This window comes from Canis aureus, chromosome 25 (assembly GCF_053574225.1).
Source record: "Canis aureus isolate CA01 chromosome 25, VMU_Caureus_v.1.0, whole genome shotgun sequence".
Classification (NCBI taxonomy): Eukaryota; Metazoa; Chordata; class Mammalia; order Carnivora; family Canidae; genus Canis; species Canis aureus.
In genome coordinates, this window is record NC_135635.1 from 36,206,785 (window position 1) to 36,228,942 (window position 22,158).

General features: G+C 35.8%; 1 protein-coding gene across 1 annotated transcript in view; it reads left to right on the forward strand.

The window, feature by feature from the left end:
- The window catches only part of LOC144297510 (NKG2-A/NKG2-B type II integral membrane protein-like), a 53,307-nt gene that overhangs the window by 6,022 nt on the left and 25,127 nt on the right, over positions 1–22,158 (forward strand). Inside the window, exons 3-4 of the mRNA XM_077871790.1 lie at positions 9,704–9,804; positions 10,031–10,134. Coding sequence (XP_077727916.1) covers positions 9,707–9,804; positions 10,031–10,134 — 202 coding nt within the window. The 5' untranslated portion in view covers positions 9,704–9,706. The remainder of the gene's footprint in view (positions 1–9,703; positions 9,805–10,030; positions 10,135–22,158) is intronic.

A 22,158-nucleotide genomic window follows, 5' to 3' on the forward strand; every position in this document is an offset into this window, starting at 1 on the left:
TGATATGAATGTTTTTATATTTGATGGAGTCACATTTTCTCCAAGTTTATTCTCATGATCTTCTATTCTTTTTCTCTCATTTGTGCAGCTTCATTACTTTCCATAATTCTATCTTCTATATCACTTATACATTTCTCTGTTTCTTCCGTCCTTGAAGTTATTACATCTAGTTGATTTTCATATCTTAGTTATTGCATTTTTAATTTCTGACTGATTTGTTTAGCTCTCATTTCTCTGTGGCAGGTGTCTCCCTGAGGTCTTCCATGCTTTTTTGAAGCCCAGTGAGTATCTATATGATTGTTGCTTTAAATTCTGTGTCAAGTAGGTTACTTGTATCTTTGTAAATTAGATATCTGGCTGTGATCATTTCTTATTCTTTCTTTTTGGTTGAATTTCTCTGTCTTGGCATTTTGCTTCGGTCTCTGTTCTTCTCTGTGTTATAAAATCCTGTTGTTTCCTCCTCCTGAAAGTAATGGCTTTTGAAGAGGAAGCCATATAATGTCCAGAGCCTGGCACTTCAGGACGTGTCTGTGGTGTGTACTGCTTGTGCTCTGCTGCTGTGTTTTGGCTGCTCTATCCCTCAGGTCAGACATCTACAGAGTTTCTTCTTGCCTGCAGTGGGCAGTGTTTGGGCTTTGGCCAGGGCAGCAAGCATTAACTAGGTGTGGTTTCATGTGCTTGTTAAATGAGACCTGATGCTATTTCCACTGGAACTGAAGGATGGCAGAACCCTATGATCAATAGACATGGTGCATGGGATTTGTGTTGATCTTCTGGGGAAAGGGCCCATGGCTCCTGGTCCTTAGGCACACTTGCCCAAGAGAAGGAGTACCAGCAAGGCACAGTGAGGTGAGACTTGGTGCATGCACCTTAGGTTGTAGCTTGCTATTTACTGAGGTTGGTTTATGCTGAGGGGGAGGGGAGGGAAATGGTGCCAGCTAGCTTCTTCATCTCCAGAGAGGGGAGTCTGTGCTTGCTCTCATGGAAGCCCTTCCACAACAGTGAACAATTCCTTCTTGCGCATCTCAGGCATTTTTCCAATTGCTGTTTTCACATTGTCTCCAGGTTGTTTGCCTGCCTGGAGTAGCACATGCACTTTGGACTTTATCTCAGCCAAGCCTGCTGACCTTTAGCTCCAATTTTGGGGGGGCCTGGTGTAGCAGGGACCTGGCTGGTCTTCTGGGGGATGCCCTTGGCATGCTGGAACCGATGCAGGTTTGACCCATCATGGCAGTCATGCCTGAGCACAGGGACATGGGATTTGGAGCAAAGCAGGCTAAACAGCCAGTGTCCACGTTAGTTGCCCTCAGCAGGTGTCTCTGTGCCTATGCTGAGGGGTAGAGGAGGGAAATGGATCCTGCTATCTCTTTTGCCTCCAGATGTACCATGACACCTCTCACAGATATGCTAATAGAAGTGAAAATGGATTCTCCCTGTGCACCTTAGGAGATACTCAGATCATGCCATCTGTCCCAGGGTTGCTTGCCTGCCTTTTCTCCAAGAGTAGGGCACTACGCTTAGGTCTCTATTCAAGCACAGCCTACTGACTGTTAAAATAGCAGCCTTCAAGCTGTACTGATGGCAAAAACTCATGAAAATCAACCTCTCTTGTTTTCTCAGTCAATAGCTTTGGGGAAGTATTCTCCTTGTTCACTCCCCTGTGCATTCCTCTCTCTATCACGTTTCTCCATGACCAGGACTCCCACCTCGCTGCAGCACCTATGACCTGTTTCTCCCCCAAACCACATCTCTACACTTGATATCTTTCTCGATGTGTTCTCTACACTCCCTCTAGTTGTGCAGTTTGTTCTATCAGTCTTCAGGACAATTTCTTGGATATTCAGATCTTTTGCTTGTCATCTAGTTGTCTTCAAGTGATGATGCAACCCTAGGGTCATTTTACTATACCATCACCTTAGTTCCTACCCCCCAAGAAGGCATATCATTTTATCTTCTTTACTCTGCTACTGTGATGGATTAATTTTATGGGATTTCAAATGTACATTTAGCATGGTATTGCTTCAGTACATTTACGTATGTCATGGTGTATATTTTTTAATTATTGTTAAAATCTATCTATAATTGCCACGGACATGTAGTTTCCTTTTTAAAAATATCCCTTCAAAACTACATATTTTTCCTACCCCACAAAAACTTTCTTTTTTAAAAAATTGAAATTATATATTTCTTTATACAGAAACATCTAAATGCTCCATAACCATGTGGAAAGTTTTTTGACTTGCATATATAATCCTGTTAGAAATTATAAGATATTTCTGGTATTTTTATTTCTTTTTGTTTTGGTTTTTACAAGTTGAAGTTTTTTAGGATTTTTTTCTCTTTTATGTCTATTTTTAAAGGTATTTGCATATTTTCAAAATATTATGTTATGGTAATTTTACTGAAGTATAACATGCATACAGATGAAAGCACATGTTAACATGCCTACAGGTGACTGAATGTTCAAGTATCACCATTGCACAGAATGAGGAAATGAATTGCAAAATGTCCCTTTCATGTTCTTTTCTGATAAAAAGCACTTCAATTACATGGAATATTATAGTATGTATACTTTATTGATGGCTTTCTCAGGTAAAGCTAAACTTGTGTGATTCATCCATATAGTTGCGTGAAATTGTCCATAGCTCCTTGTTCCATTATCTGATTGTACTACAATGTAAAATCCATTCCGATGATGATACCATTGGATATTTGAGTATTGTCCTATTTGAGGCTACCATGAATTATATTTTACTATACATATTTCAGCACCAGCTTTCTTTTTTTTTTAAATGTTTTATTTATTTATTTACGATAGTCACACAGAGAGAGAGAGAGAGAGGCAGAGACACAGGCAGAGAGAGAAGCAGGCTCCATGCACCGGGAGCCCGATGTGGGATTTGATCCCGGGTCTCCAGGATTGCGCCCTGAGCCAAAGGCAGGCGCCAAACCGCTGTGCCACCCAGGGATCCCCCTCAGCACCAGCTTTCATCTAAATATATGTTTATCATTTTTTCCTTCTATAACTTCATTAAATTCTTCTTATAGCTTCCTGAGAGGTGAGGTCCTCAGATCATTCATTTCATAACATTCTTCATGTTGAGTATAAGTGATAAAGCTATGAAATTATCTCTAAACACTATTTTAGTTCCAGCCTAAATTTTTTGATATATTCTCAGTTTAATATCTGATATAATAATCATTAATAATCATTAATATCATTCCAGTACAAGGTAATTTATATCATCCAGTACAGGTATTTTCAAAAGTTTCATCTTTGAATTGTAAATTTTCAGAAGTATATCACTTTCCAAACTGAAAATTTTCCATATTTCTTTCTGTTGTTGATTTCTAATTTACTTTTTTCTTTAGAGAATGTTCTTTGAATTATTTCACTTATTTAATGTTTTTAAATATTTATTTATTTATTTATTTTAGACGGAAGTGGGGCAGAGGGAGAGGAGAACAAGTCTTAAGCAGACTGCACTGAGCATAGGCCCAATGGGGGGCTGGATCTCAAGCCCTGAGATCACAACCTTAGCAGAAACCAAGAGTCCAATGCTTAACCAACTTCACCACCCAGGGACCTGTCACTTATTTAAATTTTTTATATCATTCATGAACTAGAGGGATACTTTCTACATTTGTCAGTTACATCAAGCTGGATTCTAGCGTTTTTACACTCTTCCATAGTCCTTCTTATTTTGTGACTAGTGTTCTATCACTTATTGAGGGAAGAGCTTTTAAATCTCCAACTATACTCATTGAATTGTTTATTTATCCTCCTAAATCTGTCAGTTCTACTGCATGCTTTTGAGGGTTCTGTTGTTAGGTAAATAATACATCTTTTTTAAGAAAAGTTTTTATTTATTTATTCATGAGAGTCACAGAGAGAGAGAAGCAGGCTCCATGCAGTTAGCCCGATATGGGACTCGATCCCAGGACTCCAGGATCATGCCCTGGGCCAAAGGCGGACGCTCAACCACTGAGCCACCCAGGCAACCCAATATATTTTTATAATAGTTTTCTCTTCCCTTTATCCTGATAGCTTTACTATTTTGAATTTTTAAAATCCTGATAATATTTCTTGTTTTAATAGCTACTTTATCTGATATTAGAATAGCCATTTCTGCTCACTTATGATCACTGTTTTTAGGGTATCTTATTTTAATTTCACCTATCTGTGCCCTTAAATCTTAAGTGTGTCTATTGTATATAGCATATAGATGGATCTTATATTTTTATTCAGAATGATAATTTCTATTTCTATTCTATTCATATTTCTATTCTATTTATTCTATTCTATTTCTACTCTATTCATAATTCTAATTTCTTTTTCTATTTTTATATTTCTATAATTTATTCTGATTATAGTATTTATTTCATTCACATTAATGCAATTATTTGTATACTTGAATTTAAGTCTGCCATTTTGCTGTATATTCTATGTATATGTCTTATTTTCTTCTTCCATCTTAACTGATATCTTTTGTATTAAACACATATTATTTTGCAATATGATTACCATCATAATATTAGCTAACACCTTTGTCATGTCACATGTTTATCATTTCTTTTTTGTGTTTGAGACAATTAAGATTTAGTCTCTTTGCACTTTGAAGTTTCTAATATGCTAATGCTGACTACAATCACTATGTTGTACATCAGATCTATAGAACTTATTTATCTTCCGGTGTAACTTTGTACACTTAAACAATGTCTTCCCAGTTTCCCCACCTCTTAGGCCCAGGTAAACAACATCTGACTGTATTTTTACAAGTTCAAGTTTTTTAGATTCTACATACAAGTAAGATCACACAGTATTTGTGTATGTCTGTCTAATGTATGTCACTTAGTACAATGCTTCCAAGGTCCATCCATTTGTCACAATAACAAGATTTCATTTTTGGGGATGGCTGAGTAACATTCATGTTTTTGTGATATATATATATATATATATATATATATATATATATATATATATCATACCTTATTAACCCTTTATCTGTTGGCAGGCATGTGTTTGCTTTCATTTCTTGGCTGTTGTAAGTAATGTAATGAGCATGGCTGTGCAGATATTTCTTGCAGATACTGATTTTGGTTCCTTTTAATATATACCAAAGAATGAGATTACTGAATTATATGATAGTTCTGTTTTTAATTTTCTTTGGAAATTACCATATTATTTTGCATTGTGTCCACAACAATTTATTTTCCCACCAAGTCTTCCTTTTCTTCACATTCTACCAATATTTATCTTTTCTCTTTTTGATAAAACCCATTCTACTAGATGTGAGGTGATCATATCATTGCTTTATACTCATTGATTTGCATTTCCCTGATGAATTGTGTGGTTGAACACCTTTTCATGTACCTATTGCCCATTTGTATGTCCCCAGAAAAATGTCTACTCAGGTCCTTTGCCCATTTTTAAAATTGGATTATTTTCTTTTTTATTATAGTATTGTATGAGTTCTTTATATATTTTGGAAATTAGTCCTTTATCAGATATATGGTTTACAATTATATTCTCTCATTCTATGCTGTCTTTTCAATTTTTTGACTTTCCTTTGCTGTGCATAATCTCCTTATTTAATGTAGTCTCATATTTTTATTTTGCTTTTTTGATGTCTGTGCTTTTGGGAACTTATCCTAGACAGCATTGCCTAAACTATTGTCAGGGATCTTTTTTTCTTTGCTTGTACCAGTGATTTTACACTTTTCATATATTTTTATTTTATTAATTTGTGTGGGTTTTATTGTTTGTTTTGGCTTAAACAATTCCCTTTTGCGTTTCTGGAGGGTACATCTAGTGCTTATAAATTCCTTATGCTGCACGGCTTTAACAGATACCAGCGGAGTCATGATGCTGCAATCCTATGATTGCCATCCAAGGCCAGAGTTGAAACTTTGATTCACCATCCCCTGAGATGGTGTGAAAATCTTTCTGTCTCCTTTATTTCTGAATGGTAGCTTTGCTGAGTAAGGCATTCTTGGTTGACAGCTATTTTTTTCTCCTCTGATCTCTTTAAAATATTATCTCAACTTCTGGGGAAGTGCCAAGTAAGAAACTTACCTCATCTCATGGATACAACCAGGTAACACCCACATCACTGTTAATGACCTAGAAAATGACCAAAGACTTGTATAAAAGACTATTTACTGCTGATTATAGGGAATAGGCAACCTCCAAGAAGATAGGAATCCAGAGATTAGGTCAGGAGCTAAGCAGACCTGTAGAACTGTTCATAGGAAGAAGGGCTGCCATGGGTGTATAGAAAGAAGAGAAAGAAATCCTCACACAAAGCACCACAAGCCTGGAGAGCTCATTCAGGGAAAAAGAATCCCATAATATTGGCTTGAAAACCAGAGTTTATTTTGTGAGTTCTTATTATCAATGGGATCTAAGACCTGGAACGTTAAAAAAGGAATGAATAGTCTCATCTCTAGGTGAGGCTGAGGGACCTATAGAAAACTCAGTCCCTGCCCTTAAAGAGTCCGCACCACAAACAACAGGCTGAGACAGGTCTTCTTGGTGACCCTTCTGGCATGCTGACACTCAAAGCCCTTAAAGCAGCATTGGAGCTATAGTCCTAGGATCAAGTGCAAGTGAAACCACCATGATGCCATGTCCAGTGGCAGAGCTTCACTTGTCACTATTGCACTGATGTCTAGAGTGGAGGCATATGCCAATATCCCATGGACACTGTACTTGGGTCTCAGAGGGTAATCCCTGTGACTCAGGCTAGTAAAGGAAATGCACCGGTGACACAGATTCTGGGATTATGAGGTTCAGTGTTGCTTGCGGCCAGAGGCAGGGTCTAATAGTCTGGGATGGTGGAGTCAAAGGTTCAACTCTGGCCTAGCTGGCAGTCTGGGAATGCTCAAAAAATTTCCATATAAATTAATGGTATTAACTTATTCAATTTGCACCATATTAGCTTAAAAACTGTTTCATAGCAATATTTCAGATTCAGATAGTAAGGGAAACCTGCACTTCTAAAAATGTGCTAAAGCCAGTTAACACTGGTTTCTGAGCACCAATTATACAAATTTTTTTCAACACTGTGTTCATGATTTCATGTTAGTGACTTGAAATAAACCATTCAAGGTGACTTTGCACCACAAAAATCAACAAATGCTAAAAAAAAAAAATAAGGCATAAATCCCCTTCCAATGTGCCCAATTAACTGCACAAAGTTGTATCCATATATGGTATAGACCAATAATACAGTGTTATGATGGTTTTAAATAATCTTATCTTTTAAAGAAATAGAGAAGAAAACACACACAGATTCTTAAATTTACCCACATACTTACTATTTATATTGCCGCCTTCTTCTCCTTCTCCTCCTCCTCCTCCTCCTCCTCCTCCTCCTCCTTCTTCTTCTTCCTCTTTTTTTTTTTCTATTGCCTTTTTGTGGATATATGTTACCACCTAGTGTCATGTACTTTTAGCTTGAAAAACATTTCTGGAGAACATGTGTGCTCAGAAGAAATTCATAGGTTTTTTGTGTGTTGTTAGGTCCTTATGTGCATTCTTTTTTTTGCAAGATTGTTTTGCTGAATTTAGAATTCTTGTTTGACAAGTTTCTTTGTTTTGTTTTGCTTTCTTTTTTTATTTTTATTTTTGTTTATTTATGATAGTCTCACAGAGAGAGGGAGGCAGAGACACGGGCAGAGGGAGAAGCAGGCTCCATGCACCGGGAGCCCAATGTGGGATTCGATCCCGGGTCTCCAGGATCGCGCCCTGGGCCAAAGGCAGGCGCCAAACCGCTGCGCCACCCAGGGATCCCCTTTTGGGGGTTTTTGATTTGTGTTTTGTTTTTAATTTTTTTCCAGTACTTTCAGCTCTTTGATTTTGACTTCTCTGTCTTTTATTCTTCATAGTTTCTGATGAGAACTCCTCTACTAATCATATTATTAGTTGTAATTAAACGTAATGAGTAGTTTTTCTCTGGTGCCTTCAAGATCACCTCTCTTTGTTTACTTTCTATTTTATTTTTTTAATCATGCGAAAAATAATAGAAAATTTATCATATTGCCCATTTATTTAAAAAATAAACTTTATTTATGAGAGTAGGTTTAGGTTCACAGCACAACTGAGACAAGGCACAGAGGTTTCCTATATACCACTACTGTCTACATCTGCGTACCCTCTCCCATTATCAATATCCCCCACCTGAGTGGTACATTTGCTACAACTGATGAATGTACATTCACCCATCTTTATTACTGAAAGACCTTAGTTTTAAATTAAATGTACTCTTGATTTTGTACATTTTATGAGTTTGGAGAAATGTGTAAAGACATTTTATATAGAATAGTTTCACTGAAAAAAAAAAGAATAGTTTCACTGGCACAAAATTTTTCCATGCTTCACTTATTAATTCTTCCCTTTCTGCTACACCCTGGCAACCATTGATATTTTTACTGTTTCTATAGTTTTATTTTTTCCTGGGATGTTGTATAGTTGGAAGCACACACCTCACATTTTATCCATTACATTTTAAAGTACATTTTAACATTTTATGTCATGTATCTTAACCTACTTTAGTTAGATAGTTTGAATGCTAACTATATTCACATCGTTGTCCAACAGATTTCTAGAACTTTTACCATTTTATTTTTTTATTGGAGTTCAATTTGCCAACATATAGCATAACACTATTAGTTAACCACTAATATTTTTAAAAGGATGTATTCAAATATTGCAAGTCAGTAGGGCTTCCACTCTTTGCCATGTGATGTGTGTGCATGTGTGTGTGTTTGCGTGAGTGTGTGTGCGTGTCAGAGAGAGAGAGAGAGAGAGAGAGAGAGAGAGAGACTGGGAGTACCATGAATTTACTATCAGTATTCAACTCTCCGTCAGCTTTCACTTTTAATTGGGTTTATCTGGGTCTTCTCTACATGTGGGCACATTTTTTTCCATCAGCCAGGAGTGTGTAGAGAGCTAATGTCATCACTTCTGTTGTACTTTCACTTTCAATATCTTCCCGTTATATTTATGGGAGATAAATCCACTTCAGAAAGTTTGAGTCTTCCTCAATCTTTATCTTGTAAATTCTCCACTTTGAGCTGAAAAAGCATTGGGCCATTTATCCCTCTCCCCATTGTTCATACATATGCTCCTGTGGCAACAGCCCCAGTGATTTTTGTAGCCTTTCCAAAATTATAAATACTACAATTCCTCTTGGTCACTGATCTAGGACAGACAGGTGGGGAGGCATGGGAGCAGTCCTAGGCAAAAAGATTACAAATGTACTTTTTAGTTGAATCTCTAGGAGTTTTTTCAATAATAAATATTTCATAAATTATTACTAACCTTTGATCAATGATCAGAACTCTGAAATTGTTATCTTTGGCAGATCGTCCTCTGCACTTAGTCTTACTAAGTGTGTAACATTATATTATAATTTGGAAGATTCTATAGGGGCACCCGGGTGGCTCACTCAGATAAGCATCAGACCCTTGATTTTGGTTCAGGTCATGATCTCAGGGTCTGAGATGGAACCCCCTACCCTCCTGTGGGGCTTTGCCCTGAATGTGGAGCATGTTTGAGATTTTCCACTCCCCCTCCTACAATAATAATAATAATAATAATAATAATAATGTAAGAAGGAAATAACTTTATTTATTGCTACAAAATTTAAATGAGCTTAAGAGCTTTATTTGACATCTAGTAAAATCTGTTTCCTCATAGTATATGTTGAACTTCTTCATTTCCTCTTCATGGATTAGAGTCTCCCGGAGAAGCAGTAATTCATGGGTGTTTCCTAAAGGCTTAACTTTCTTTTCCAAACTGTAAGTTTCTCAAGATTTCCTATATTTTATACCATAAAGGAATTAGTCATGCAAAGAAAAAAGCATTATGTGATAACTATATAAACACAGTGATTGAGTGTTTCCATAAATTGAGAGAAAATGGTCAGATTTAGATATATAACTGCTAGTAAATGAATTGTTTCTTCATGAAAATATTAAATTACACATTGCTAAGATTAATTAGATATTATTTTCTATATTTCAGGTTGTCAGTAACTTCAGGGAGAGACATTTGTACATTTCTATATCTTCATATAAACAAAAACAAAATTTCTTTTGCATCCTGCGTAGAAAGAAAAACATATGTCTGTAAGCACCAGATACTTAAGCTTACCTAAATTTGGTATAATGCTATCTCATTATCTAGAAAGAACACATTTCTCTTTTCTTCAAGCTGTATGATTATTTACTCAGTTATTTTTTAAAGACATTTTTGAGAGCAATTTTAGATTCACAACAGAATTAAGAGGAAGGTACTGAGATTTCCTATATTGCCCCTGTCTGCACCCCTGATAGCTTCCCCTGTTATCAACATCACTCACTAGAAATGGTTCATTTGTTGCCAAGTATGAATCCATAGTGATGCATTATACTCACCGTACGTCCAAAGTATACCTGAGATTTCTCCCTTGATGAGTAGAACTATTTTTCAACCTTTATTTAATGCAAAAATATATATACTCAGGAACATGTTATTATACATTTTAAGCTTTTGTATTTACTAAAATAAATTATATATAAATTACAAATCATAATATAAAGCACTGTTATTATAAAGTCCTCAATAAGGTGAACACTTCCACTCATATTTCCAAATTAATCGGCTTGTCCTAGCCCTTAAAGGAGCTACAAATGAAGGTTGAGCAACTCAGGGTGGCAAGGTTATCAGTCAGTTTTGAGGAAGGCGACAGAAACCAGGAGACGTTCGATATAAAGCGTTATTAACCATTTGCAAGGGAAAGCCTTCAGAAAGGAGATGAAAGAAAGTTATAAGGATACCGTCGGATTAAAGGAAGGATTTCTGAGAAAGCCAGATCTACTCTCTGAAGATGGGATTCAGATGTCACCGAAGACAATGTGGCTACACAGCTTCATGGCAGACATGCTCACGGGATTGGCCTGGGGCGGAGCAGCTGCACAGACCACAGGCTGAAGGTGGTGAGGATGGATCTCAGGCTGTGACCGGCAAGCAGGGAGGACCCCTGCCAGAGTGTAAGTGTGTAGAGGCTGGAGGATGGGAAACTTTGACTGATATTGGCCACAAAATCTTACTGGAGGTTGAAAACACACGACTTCCTGCCTGCATGCAGCTGGCAACCAAGCCACAGTAGCCAAACATAATGAAAACACCTTGAAACCAGGAAGAAAAGACCTTTCTGCAGCAGTGTCTTGTTGTTTTTTTTTTTATATATAAAATTTATTTTTTATTAGTGTTCAATTTACCAACATACAGAATAACACCCAGTGCTCATCCGGTCAAGTGCCCCCCCCACCCAGTGCCCGTCACCCATTCACCCCCACCCCCGCCCTCCTCCCCTTCTACCACCCCTAGTTCGTTTCCCAGAGTTAGGAGTCTTCATGTTCTGTCTCCCTTTCTGATATTTCCCACACATTTCTTCTCCCTTCCCTTATATTCCCTTTCAGTGTCTTGTTAATTGCCTTCACCAATAGGACACAACCTCATGTGAGCTAACAAGGGAGAGAAGTTGATAGCACCTAGCTCCATTATCTGACAACAGTAAGGGCAGTAAGGGATCGATGAGGGGCTGGGAGTACTCAGTTGTTAACAGGCACTCAGGGTGATCATGGAGCCAGCACCGGGTGGCTGTATAAGAGCCTTTCACATCTGCCCCACTTCCTCAGATTTGGAACCAGAATGTGTTTTTAGAACCTGTTTTAGCGCAGTACTGTGAAAGGTTAGGTTCATTATTGGTAGAGATTGCTTTCTCCTTGGATAATAGCCAGTAGTTTTTGGTCCTTTTTCTTGTCTGTTGCTTTCCTGAGTTTCAGATATTTTGGGAGAGATATTGTTTTATTAAATTCTCTATGTCCTTGGATGCACTTGCGTGGCTTAGTGGTTGAGGGTCTGCCTTTGGCTCAGAGTGTGGTCCCAGAGTCCTGGGATCAAGTTGCACATCAAGCTCCACCTAAGGAGCCTGCTTCTCCCTCTGCCTATGTCTCTGCCTCTCACTCTGTGTCTCTCATGAATAGATGAATGAAATCTTAAAAAAATTCTCTATGTTCTCACTTCTGTCACTATTATTACCAAGTTTGGATGTGAGAAAATAAAAGGTTAAATAATGAAGAAAATAAGAATTTAAAATGTACAGATATTTGTGTGAGTCAAACAACTACTTATTACCAGAATTAAGAACCAACATTAGTAATTTGATGATTAAGAGATTTTTCTACCCTAACTCAATGACCTTCAGAGAGAGAGATATATTAAACTCAATTATTATTTGCATAATAAATTTATATTTCATAAGCATTTATCTCTTTGAATATAGACATATTCTTTTTAAATATTTATTTATTCTTGATATACTAGACAGAGAGAGAGAGGCAGAGACACAGAAAGAGGGAGAAGCAGGCTCCATTCAGGGAACCTGATGTGGGACTCAATCCCGGGTCTCCAGGATCACGCCCTGGGCTGAAGGCGACGCTAAACCACTGAGCCACCCAGACTGCCCAGACATATTCTTTATATTTTTTATGTTTATTTCCCCTGTTAACACAGAGTAGATGAATATTCAAAATTAATATAATACATAAATGGTAGTTGTACCTAATTGCTAAAATTGTGTTACCAACAACCCAAGATTACAATGGCATTTAAAATAAGCATTTATTTCTTATTCACCCTTTTGTGGTTTGGCTGTGTTTCAGTTGATGGAGGTTTGGGTTTGTATGAATTTGGCTGTAAACCACAGACGCAGCTCAGTTCTCTTTTATATATTTTATTATTAGAACAGTGGGCTATCTGGTATATGACCCATTTTAAAAGAGATCTGCAGCTCTCCAAGGGGCCAACAGATATGTGGTTCTTAATTTTGCACTCTGAACTCAAAAGGTGTCACTTTCCCACTCACCATATATTGTGAAAATAAGTCACATGGCCAAACCTATCAATAATTGTTTGCAAAGTATACTGTTTTCAACTGGTCAATTGGAGGAAATATGGGTTCACTGAAAAATAACCTAATCTACCACAATGGCCATAGGAATATTTTTCTCATTGTATTTCATGAGCTATCTTTGTTTGTAAAAAATAAACATTAAGAAATAAAAAAAATCACACTTTCTTAACCTCCTATCTAGAGTTTTGTTTCGTCTATGACTAAACTTCTTATAAACTAGCTTTGTTTTTTTTTTTTTAATTATACATACTTTTACTTTATTTTTTTTTTATTTTTATTTTTTATTGGTGTTCAATTTACTAACATACTGAATAACACCCAGTGCCCGTCACCCATTCACTCCCACCCCCCGCCCTCCTCCCCTTCTACCACCCCTAGTTCGTTTCCCAGAGTTAGCAGTCTTTATGTTCTGTCTCCCTTTCTGATATTTCCCACACATTGTATAGTGGTAAACATCATCATGCAGATGTTCACCTAGGTCCTTGATCAACTTACAACAGCGAGTATACAGTCTGGTATAAAGTTTAAGGACATCTATAGTGAAACCAGCTCACTTCTGAATGCACAGTATTAGGCTGGTGACTCAGCTACATAATTTCTCTGGCTCAGTTTCCTCTCCTACAAACTATATAATGCAAATAGTATCTTATTTATAGAGTTAATTGAAGACTATTTGAAACACACCTCTTGCTTCATAAGTATTCACGAAATCTCTACATTTTTACTTAAAAACATCGTGCTTCAGTTCCATCACCTCTGATATGATAACCATATAGGTAGCCGCTGATTGGGCTGATCTGAAGGGTAATACTATAATGCCTAAAGATCCTTAAAATAAAGCCTAACCACATAAAGTTTTTGCTGTGGGATCTCTACATATTTTGAATTCCCAAATTTTCAGTGAAGGCTGATTTCCAAGAAAACACAAACTCTAAAACTGTCTTCTTCCTTTCACCCCTCCAAATCTCTGTTGTTACAATATATTTAGCTGGGCATCAGAAATATAATCTGACTTAACCACCCCCACCATATACTCATTGCTGGGTTCGGGTAACTATCTGCATTGTCTAGATGTACTTTGTAGCAAGAATGATAGGCTCTATTCCCTGTGAGCAAATCTTTGAATGACTATGAGAAATCTATTCTTTTTAATGATCACCAATGCTTCTAAATATTTCAATATTATGAACTGGAACTTTCCGTGTAATGTATGCATTTAGAATGTAGAATGCCTATTCTGTGTTTCTCAAAGTATAAATAACATATTAATTGTAGAGAATATACATATATTTTATTGAGAAATACACACTACTTCTTGAGATTGGCTAAATGAAATATGGTTAAGAGATGGTGAAGTTTGGTCCTTTAAGCTTTTGAATTGATTTCCCCTCAAATCCTCATGATATTATTAACTGATACTGGAAATTCAATTTGATCCCAGAGTATTCTAATCTTAAAAAAATACACCAAGTTTCAAAGAGAAAAAAAATTATTACAAGGATTAATTCATTTTGTTAGGTACTAAACACCACAGAAGAGCAATTGTTACCTAATTACAAGAATCCAAAGAGATATATAATGATTTTCATAGTTCTGATATTAGTACAGTTTATATTTTGTTTCTACCTACTATGTACAAACGTATAGTAGAGGGATATGAATTATAGAAATCAGATAATAGATGTTAATAAGTAATGATTATGAGAGTATTCCTTTTTATGCAACAATATGAAGAAATCCTCATTTAAAAATCATCATATCCATTGTTACCAATTGCCACAAATTCCCTCCTGCTACAACATAATAAGAGATAAATCATTATACAATTCCCAAAAAGTGGTTTTGTCAGTGACTCAAAGGACATGTAGAGGTGAACATTCTTGTGTATTTACGCTATAAGGGCAAATAAATTGGGGTATGAAAGCCTGGCTCTTCCAGGAATGTGTGTGTGTTTGTTTTATTTTTGCTCACTTGTGAAGGTGTACGGATGTTGTATACACCTGTGTATAAATAAGCAAGTTGTAAATTTGCATGTTTTAATGTTCAAAGCTTTTTTGGGTAATATTTCATAATCTTTCTTTAATTTATCATGGTGACTGTTGTCCAAAGGAGTGGATGACATAGTCCAATAATTGTTATTACATGAGCATAGAAAGAAAACCATGGAAACAGAGTTTGTTGTCCTGTGCTTCAAAGAACTCTAACCTACTCTACATAGATGCTAAAGAGGAAACAGTAAGATTTATAATGTTTCTAGATATAATAAAAGCTTATCAGTTAATGTTACATTTGTAGAGTTTTTCTATAGTTTTGTACATATTTCTAGTTTATTTTAAAGTCTGTTAATATTCAAAAATTTAGACTCAACAATGTTTTTTTAATATTTTATACGTTCAATATACATTTGATAATTTCTAGTTCTTGATTTTCATAGAAAACCATGCTTCAAAAAGAAAACCAGGCTTCAACAGATGCTTTTGAATGAAATAGCTTTACTATTTAATTTTACCACACAGCAAGAAAACTAAACGTGATTGTGCAACTTGATCACAAAGTAGTGGGAACCATGTAATTACAAATCAGAGCATGAAAGAGAAGTTTAGAGCCTCTATCAGCCCTGCTTATTTTAATAATGTGAAACATCTTTGCTTATTTTTGGACTTTATATCAATGGAATCATGCAATATGTATTTTTATATGTGTCTCCTTTCACTCTCATGATATTCGTAATCTACTATATTATTGTATTTGTCTATAGTTTGTGAATTTTCACTGCTGTCTTATAAGAATATGACATTTTTCAATCTATTTTCAGAAATTTAGTTCCTTATCAGTATGTGGGTATTATGAATAATTATTTTATGAAAAGCCTTTTGTATATCATTTTCCCCATATCATATTGATAATAATTTATTATCACAACTACATAGTATATGATATATTATATTTATGGAATGCATATATGTGTATTTTTCATAGTAAAACAATAATGCATAAATATAACATGATAATTTTATTTACATATATTTATAACATTATAATTATAACAATTTCCTCTAAGCATTAGTATGAGATTGCATGGTCATATTTTTTAAATATCCCCTACATTTCTCTAGTTTATTGTGTAAATATGCATTGTACAAATAGTCCCTTGGTGCTAAATAATCTGAGAAAAATTATTACAATCAGTTCTGGTCTTTATATAACAGTACCATTTTTCTGGGTTGTGAATCATTAAAATATTCTCTTTTGTGAGAATAAGTTCTCGAGTGCGTCCCTTGTTCATTTCTCCTGAAATATGTTTTCTTTCACTTCTTAGAATTTCTTGTCATATTTTAGATATGAGCACTTTTTTGAGTTTATCAGATGGAAATAGCTGTGATTTGCACTTTTACCTCTATTGGAGTCTTTTAGTGATCAGAATTCAATGTTACTGTGGTCCAATTTATCCTTTTGGTTGTTAGTGATTTTGGATCTATTCCAGAAGTTCATCAAAGTTCATGAATATAATTTCCTATATTATCTTCCTGGATTTACCTTTTTTCCTACATTTTTAACTTTTAATTAGGGTTCATGATCTCATTAGAATTTATTATTCATGATGCTGTGTTTGTGATGTTGTGAGATAAAAGTAAAGACCACACTTCTATACCAAGACCTAATTGATGGAGCATAACTTATAACCAAGTAGATCATTTCTTCATACAAATACAGTTATATATATGTCCTTATATGTTCTGATCTGCTTTATATAAATAATAGAGATATTCGATATCTTTACATAGATTACATATGTCAGTCTACACAGTCTATTACAACCGATTGCACTTTGAATAAATGTGGAGCTTTACCTTCCTTTATGTCCCTTTACTTTTTCCATTTAGACTATAATGTCTTAAAATATATCACTATCTACATTGAGCATCATACCAATGTTATAATTTTTCTTCAACTGACAATTTTGCTTCAAATATCAAATGATTTAGAAAACACAAGAGGTGAAGGAAAGTCCATTAGACCTGATCATAGCTTTCTTCTTCTTCTTCTTCCTCCTCCTCCTCCTCCTCCTCCTCCTCCTCCTCCTCCTCCTCCTCCTCCTCCTCTTCTTCTTCTTCTTCTTCTTCTTCTTCTTCTTCTTCTTCTTCTTATTTTCCTGATGATCCAAGTTTCCTTCTTTTTTCTTTTGATTCTCGTATAGATAACTTCCATTAGCAGTTCTTTAGAGTGGATCTGGTGGTGACGTTTCTTATTTTTCCTTTATCAGAGAATGTCTTGATGTCCTCAGCATTCATGTGTTTTTTCCTCACATGGTTTTCAGATATTTTGGAAGAGATCTGGTTTTATTAAATTCTCCAGGTCCCCTCATCTGTCACTCTTTACTCATATGAAAAAGTACCTTAAAGCAAAGTATATAATGTTTAATTTTGAAGAAAACAAGAATAAAACTAAAAAGATGTTTATGTGAGTCACACAGCTATTAATTGCCAGAATTTATGATAAACATTAGTAGTTTGATAATGATTCAGATATTTCCCTACCCTAGTTCAATTATAAGAAGGAAAGAGGTTAAACTCAATCATTAACTGTAAAATAAATCATATTTCATATACATCTATCTGTTTGAACATAGTCTTTTTTATACTTATCCTTTATACAGTCTTTTATGCAATAGAGATATTATATGAATATTCAAAATAAAATTCATATAATATGTAAATGGTATTGTAACTAATTGCTAAAGTTGTGGTACAAACAACCCAAGATTTTATTTTGTATCCTTTGAGTAAATACCTAGTAGTACAATTGCTAGATTGTAAGGTAGTCCTCTTTTTAACTTTCTGAGGAATCACCCACTGTTTTCCAAAGTGTTTGCACCAGTTTGCATTTCCACCAAAAGTGCAAGAGGGTTCCCCTTTCTCCACATCTTCCTCAGCACCTGGTTTTTCCTGTATTGTTATTTTTACCCATTCTGACAGGTGTGAGGTGATATCTCATTGTAGTTTCGATTTATATTTTCTTGATGGCCAGTGATGTGAGCCATCTGTGTCTGTTGGCCATCTGCATGTTGTCTTTGGAAAAAATGTCTGGTCATGGCTTCTGCTTATGTTTTAATTGGATTTTTCATTTTTGGAGTGTTGAGTTTGAAAGCTTATTTATATATTTTTGGTACTAATCCTTTATCAGACATGTCATTTGCAAGTATCTTCTCACATTCCCAGGTTTGCCTTTTAGTTTTATTTTTTTCTCTCACTATGCAGAAGCATTTTATCTTGATGAAAACCCAATAGCTTATTTTTGTTTTTGTATCCCTTACCTCAGGAGATATGTCTAGATAGAAGTTGCTATGGCCAATATAATAGAAGTTACTGCTGGTGTTCTCCTTAGGATTTGCATGGTTTTCTGTCTCACATTTAGGTTTTTCATCCATTTAGAATTTATTTTTGTGTATGGTGTAAGAAAGCGTTCCAGGTTCATTCTTTTGCGTGGTGTTGTCCAGTTTTCTAAACAGCATTTGTTGAAGAGACTGTCTTTTTCCCATTAGACATTCTTTCCTGTTTTGTTAAAGATTAATTGACCATATAGTTGTGAGGTCACGTCTAGGTTTTCTATTCTGCTCCATTGATCTATATGTCTATTTTTGTGCCAGTGCCATACTGTTTTAATGACTATAGCTTTGTAATATAGCTTGAAATTAATTGTGATGCCTACGTTTTGTTTTTGTTTTTGTGGTTTTTGTTTGTTTGTTTGTTTTGTTTTGTTTTGTTTGCTTTTCTTCTTCAAGGTTGCTTTGGCTGTTCTGAGTGTTTATGGATCCATATACAATTTAGGATTGTTTGTTCTAGCTCTGTGAAAATTGCTGATGGTATTTTAATAGATATTCATTAAATGTGTAGGTTTCTTTGGTTAATATAGACATTTTAACAATATTTGTTCTTCCAATCCATGAACATAAAAAGTCTTTTCATTTATTTGTATCATTTTCAATTTATTTCATCAGTGTTTTATATTTTTCAGAGTACAGTTTTTTTACTTCTTTGGTTAGGCTTAATCCTAAATGTCTTCTCATTTTTGGTGCAATTACACATGGGATTGATTCCTTAATTTCTCTTTCTGCTGCTTCATTATTTGTGTATACAAATGCAATTTTTGTATACAGAAATGCATATTTCTGTATGTTGATTTTGTATTCTGAAACTTTACTGAATTTACTGACGAGGTATAGCAGTTTCTTTTTTTAATTGGAGTTCAATTTGTCAACATATAGCATATCACCCAGTGCTCATCCCATCAAGTGCCCCCTTCAGTGCCCATCATCCAGTCACCCCAACCCCCCGCCCACCTCCCCAATACTACCCCAAGTTTGTTTCCCAGAGTTAGGAGTCTCTCATGTTCTGTCACCCACACTGATATTTTCACTCATTTTCTCTCTTTTCCCCTTTATTCCCTTTCACTATTTTTTATATTCCCCAAATGAATGAGACCATATCATGTTTGTTCTTCTCTGATTGACTTATTTCACTCAGCATAAAACCCTCCACTTCCGTCCATGTCGAAGCAATGGTGGGTATTTGTCGTTTCTTTTTTTTTTTTTTAATTTTTTTTTTCTAATTTTTATTTATTTATGATAGTCACAGAGAGAGAGAGAGAGAGAGGCAGAGACACAGGCAGCGGGAGAAGCAGGCTCCATGCACCGGGAACCCAATGTGGGATTCGATCCCGGGTCTCCGGGATCGCGCCCTGGGCCAAAGGCAGGCGCCAAACCGCTGCGCCACTCAGGGATCCCGTATTTGTCGTTTCTAATGGCTGAGTAATAGTCCATTGTATACATATACGACAGCTTCCTTATAAATTCAACTTTTGATGGACACCAAGGCTCCTTCCATAGTTTAGCTATTGTGAACATTGCTGCTATAAACATTGGGGTGCAGGTGTCCAGCGTTTCACTGCATCTGTATCTTTGGGTAAATCCACAGTAGTGCAATTGCTGGGTCATAGGGCAGTTCTATTTTTAACTCTTTGAGGAACCTCCACACAGTTTTCCAGAGTGGCTGCACCAATTCACATTCCCACCAACAGAGCAACAGTGTAAGAGGGTTCCCCTTTCTCCACATCCTCTCCAACATTTGTTGTTTCTGTCTTGTTAATTTTCCCCATTCTCACTGATGTGTGGTGGTATCTCATTGTGGTTTTGATTTGTATTTCCCTGATGGCCAGTGATGAGGAGCATTTTCTCATGTGCTTGTTGGCCATGTCTATGTCTTCCTCTGTGAGATTTCTGTTCATGTCTTTTGCCCATTTCATGATGGATTATTTGTTTCTTTGCTGTTGAGTTTAATAAGTTCTTTATATATCTTGGATACTAGCCCTTTATCCGATAGGTCATTGGCAAATGACTGGGCTTTCCTGTCCTGGAGGCTGTCTCCACCTGGCCTTAGCCAGGCTTCACTGGCCCCTCCCCCACTGGATTCTTTTTTATTTATTTATTTTTCTATCATCCTACCTTGATAGAAGCATGAATTATTCTCACTGTAGCATTCCAGTTCTTCTCTCTTTAAATCTCAGGCCAAATTCGTAGGTTTTCAGGATGATTTGAAAGTTATCTAGGTAAGTTGGTGGGGACAGGTGGCTTGGGGACCCTACTCCTCTGCCATCTTGCCCTGCCCAAGAAGCTCTATAGCAGTTTTTTGATGGAGTCTTCTGGGTTTTCTACGGAGCATGTCAAGTCATCTACAAATAGGCAAAGTGACCTCTTCCTTACTGATTTGGATACCTTTGATTTCTATGTGTTGTCTGATTGCTGAGAGTAGGACTTCTGGTATTGTGTTAAATAATTGGGGTAGGAGTGGACATCCCTGTCTTTTCTTAACCATAGAGGAAAAGTTCTCAGTTTTTCCCCACGGAGATTGATAATTGAGTTTTTCATATACGGCCTTATAAAATTGAGGTATGTTCTCCATAAACCTACTCTGTTGAGAGTTTTTATCACGAGTGGATTGTATACTTTGTCAGATGCTTTGTCAGCATCTATTGAAAGGATCATATGGTTTTTATCCTTTATTTTATTAACGTGGTGTATCATGTTGATTGATTTGCAAATATTGAACCATTCTTGCAGTCCATGAATAAATCCCACTAGATCATGATGAATGATTTTTTTAATGTATTGTTAGCTTTATTTGCTCGACTTTTATTGAGAATTTTTGTGTCCATATTCCATCAGAGATATGGCCTGTAGTTCTCTCTTCCATGGAGTCTTTATCTGGTTTTGGTATCAGGGTAATGCTGTCCTCATAGAATGAATTTAGAGGTTTTCTTTTTGACCTTTTTGGAATGATTTGAGAAGAATAGGTATTATCTCTTGTTCAAATGTTTGGTAGAATTCACCTATGAAGCCATTTGTCCCTGGAGTTTGTTTTTTCGCTTTTATTATTATTATTATTATTATTGATTCAATTTCTTTGCTGGTTATCAGCTTGGTCAAATTTTCTGTTTCTTCCTCCTTCAGTTTTGGTAGTTTATATGTGTCTCAGAATTTGTGCATATCTCCCAAGTTGTCAGATTTGTTGGCATATAGTCGTTCATAATATTCTCTTATAATTTTATTTCTGTAAGGCTGGTTGTTGTTTCTCTACTCTCATTTGTGATTTTATTTGTGTCCTTTTACTTTTCTTTTTGATAAGTCTGGCTAAAAGATTACCAATTTTATCAGTTGTTTCAAAGAACCAGCTCTTGTTTCATTGATCTGCTCTATCGTTTTTAGTTTCTATCTCATTTGTTTCTGTTCTATTGTTTATTATTTTCTACTTTCTGCTGGCTTTAGGCTTCCTTTGTTGATCTTAGAGATAATATTAGGTTGTTTACTTGAGATTTTTCTTGCTTCTTCAAGTAGGCCGGTATTGGTATATTCTTCCCTCTTAGAATCACTTTTGCTGCATTTCAAAGGTTTTCTACTGTGGTGTTCTCATTTTCATATGTTTCCACGTATTTTTCATTTCTTCTTTGATTTCTTGGTTGATCCGTTCAGTATGAAATAGCATTTTATTTGGCCTTCACATATTTGCTTTTTCCATTTTTGCTCCTGGCTGACTGCAAATTTAATAGCACTGTTGTTAAAAAAAGGTGCATGGTATGAGTTCAATCCTTTTGCATTTCTGGTCACCTGTTTTGTGACTTGATATGTGGTCTATTCTGG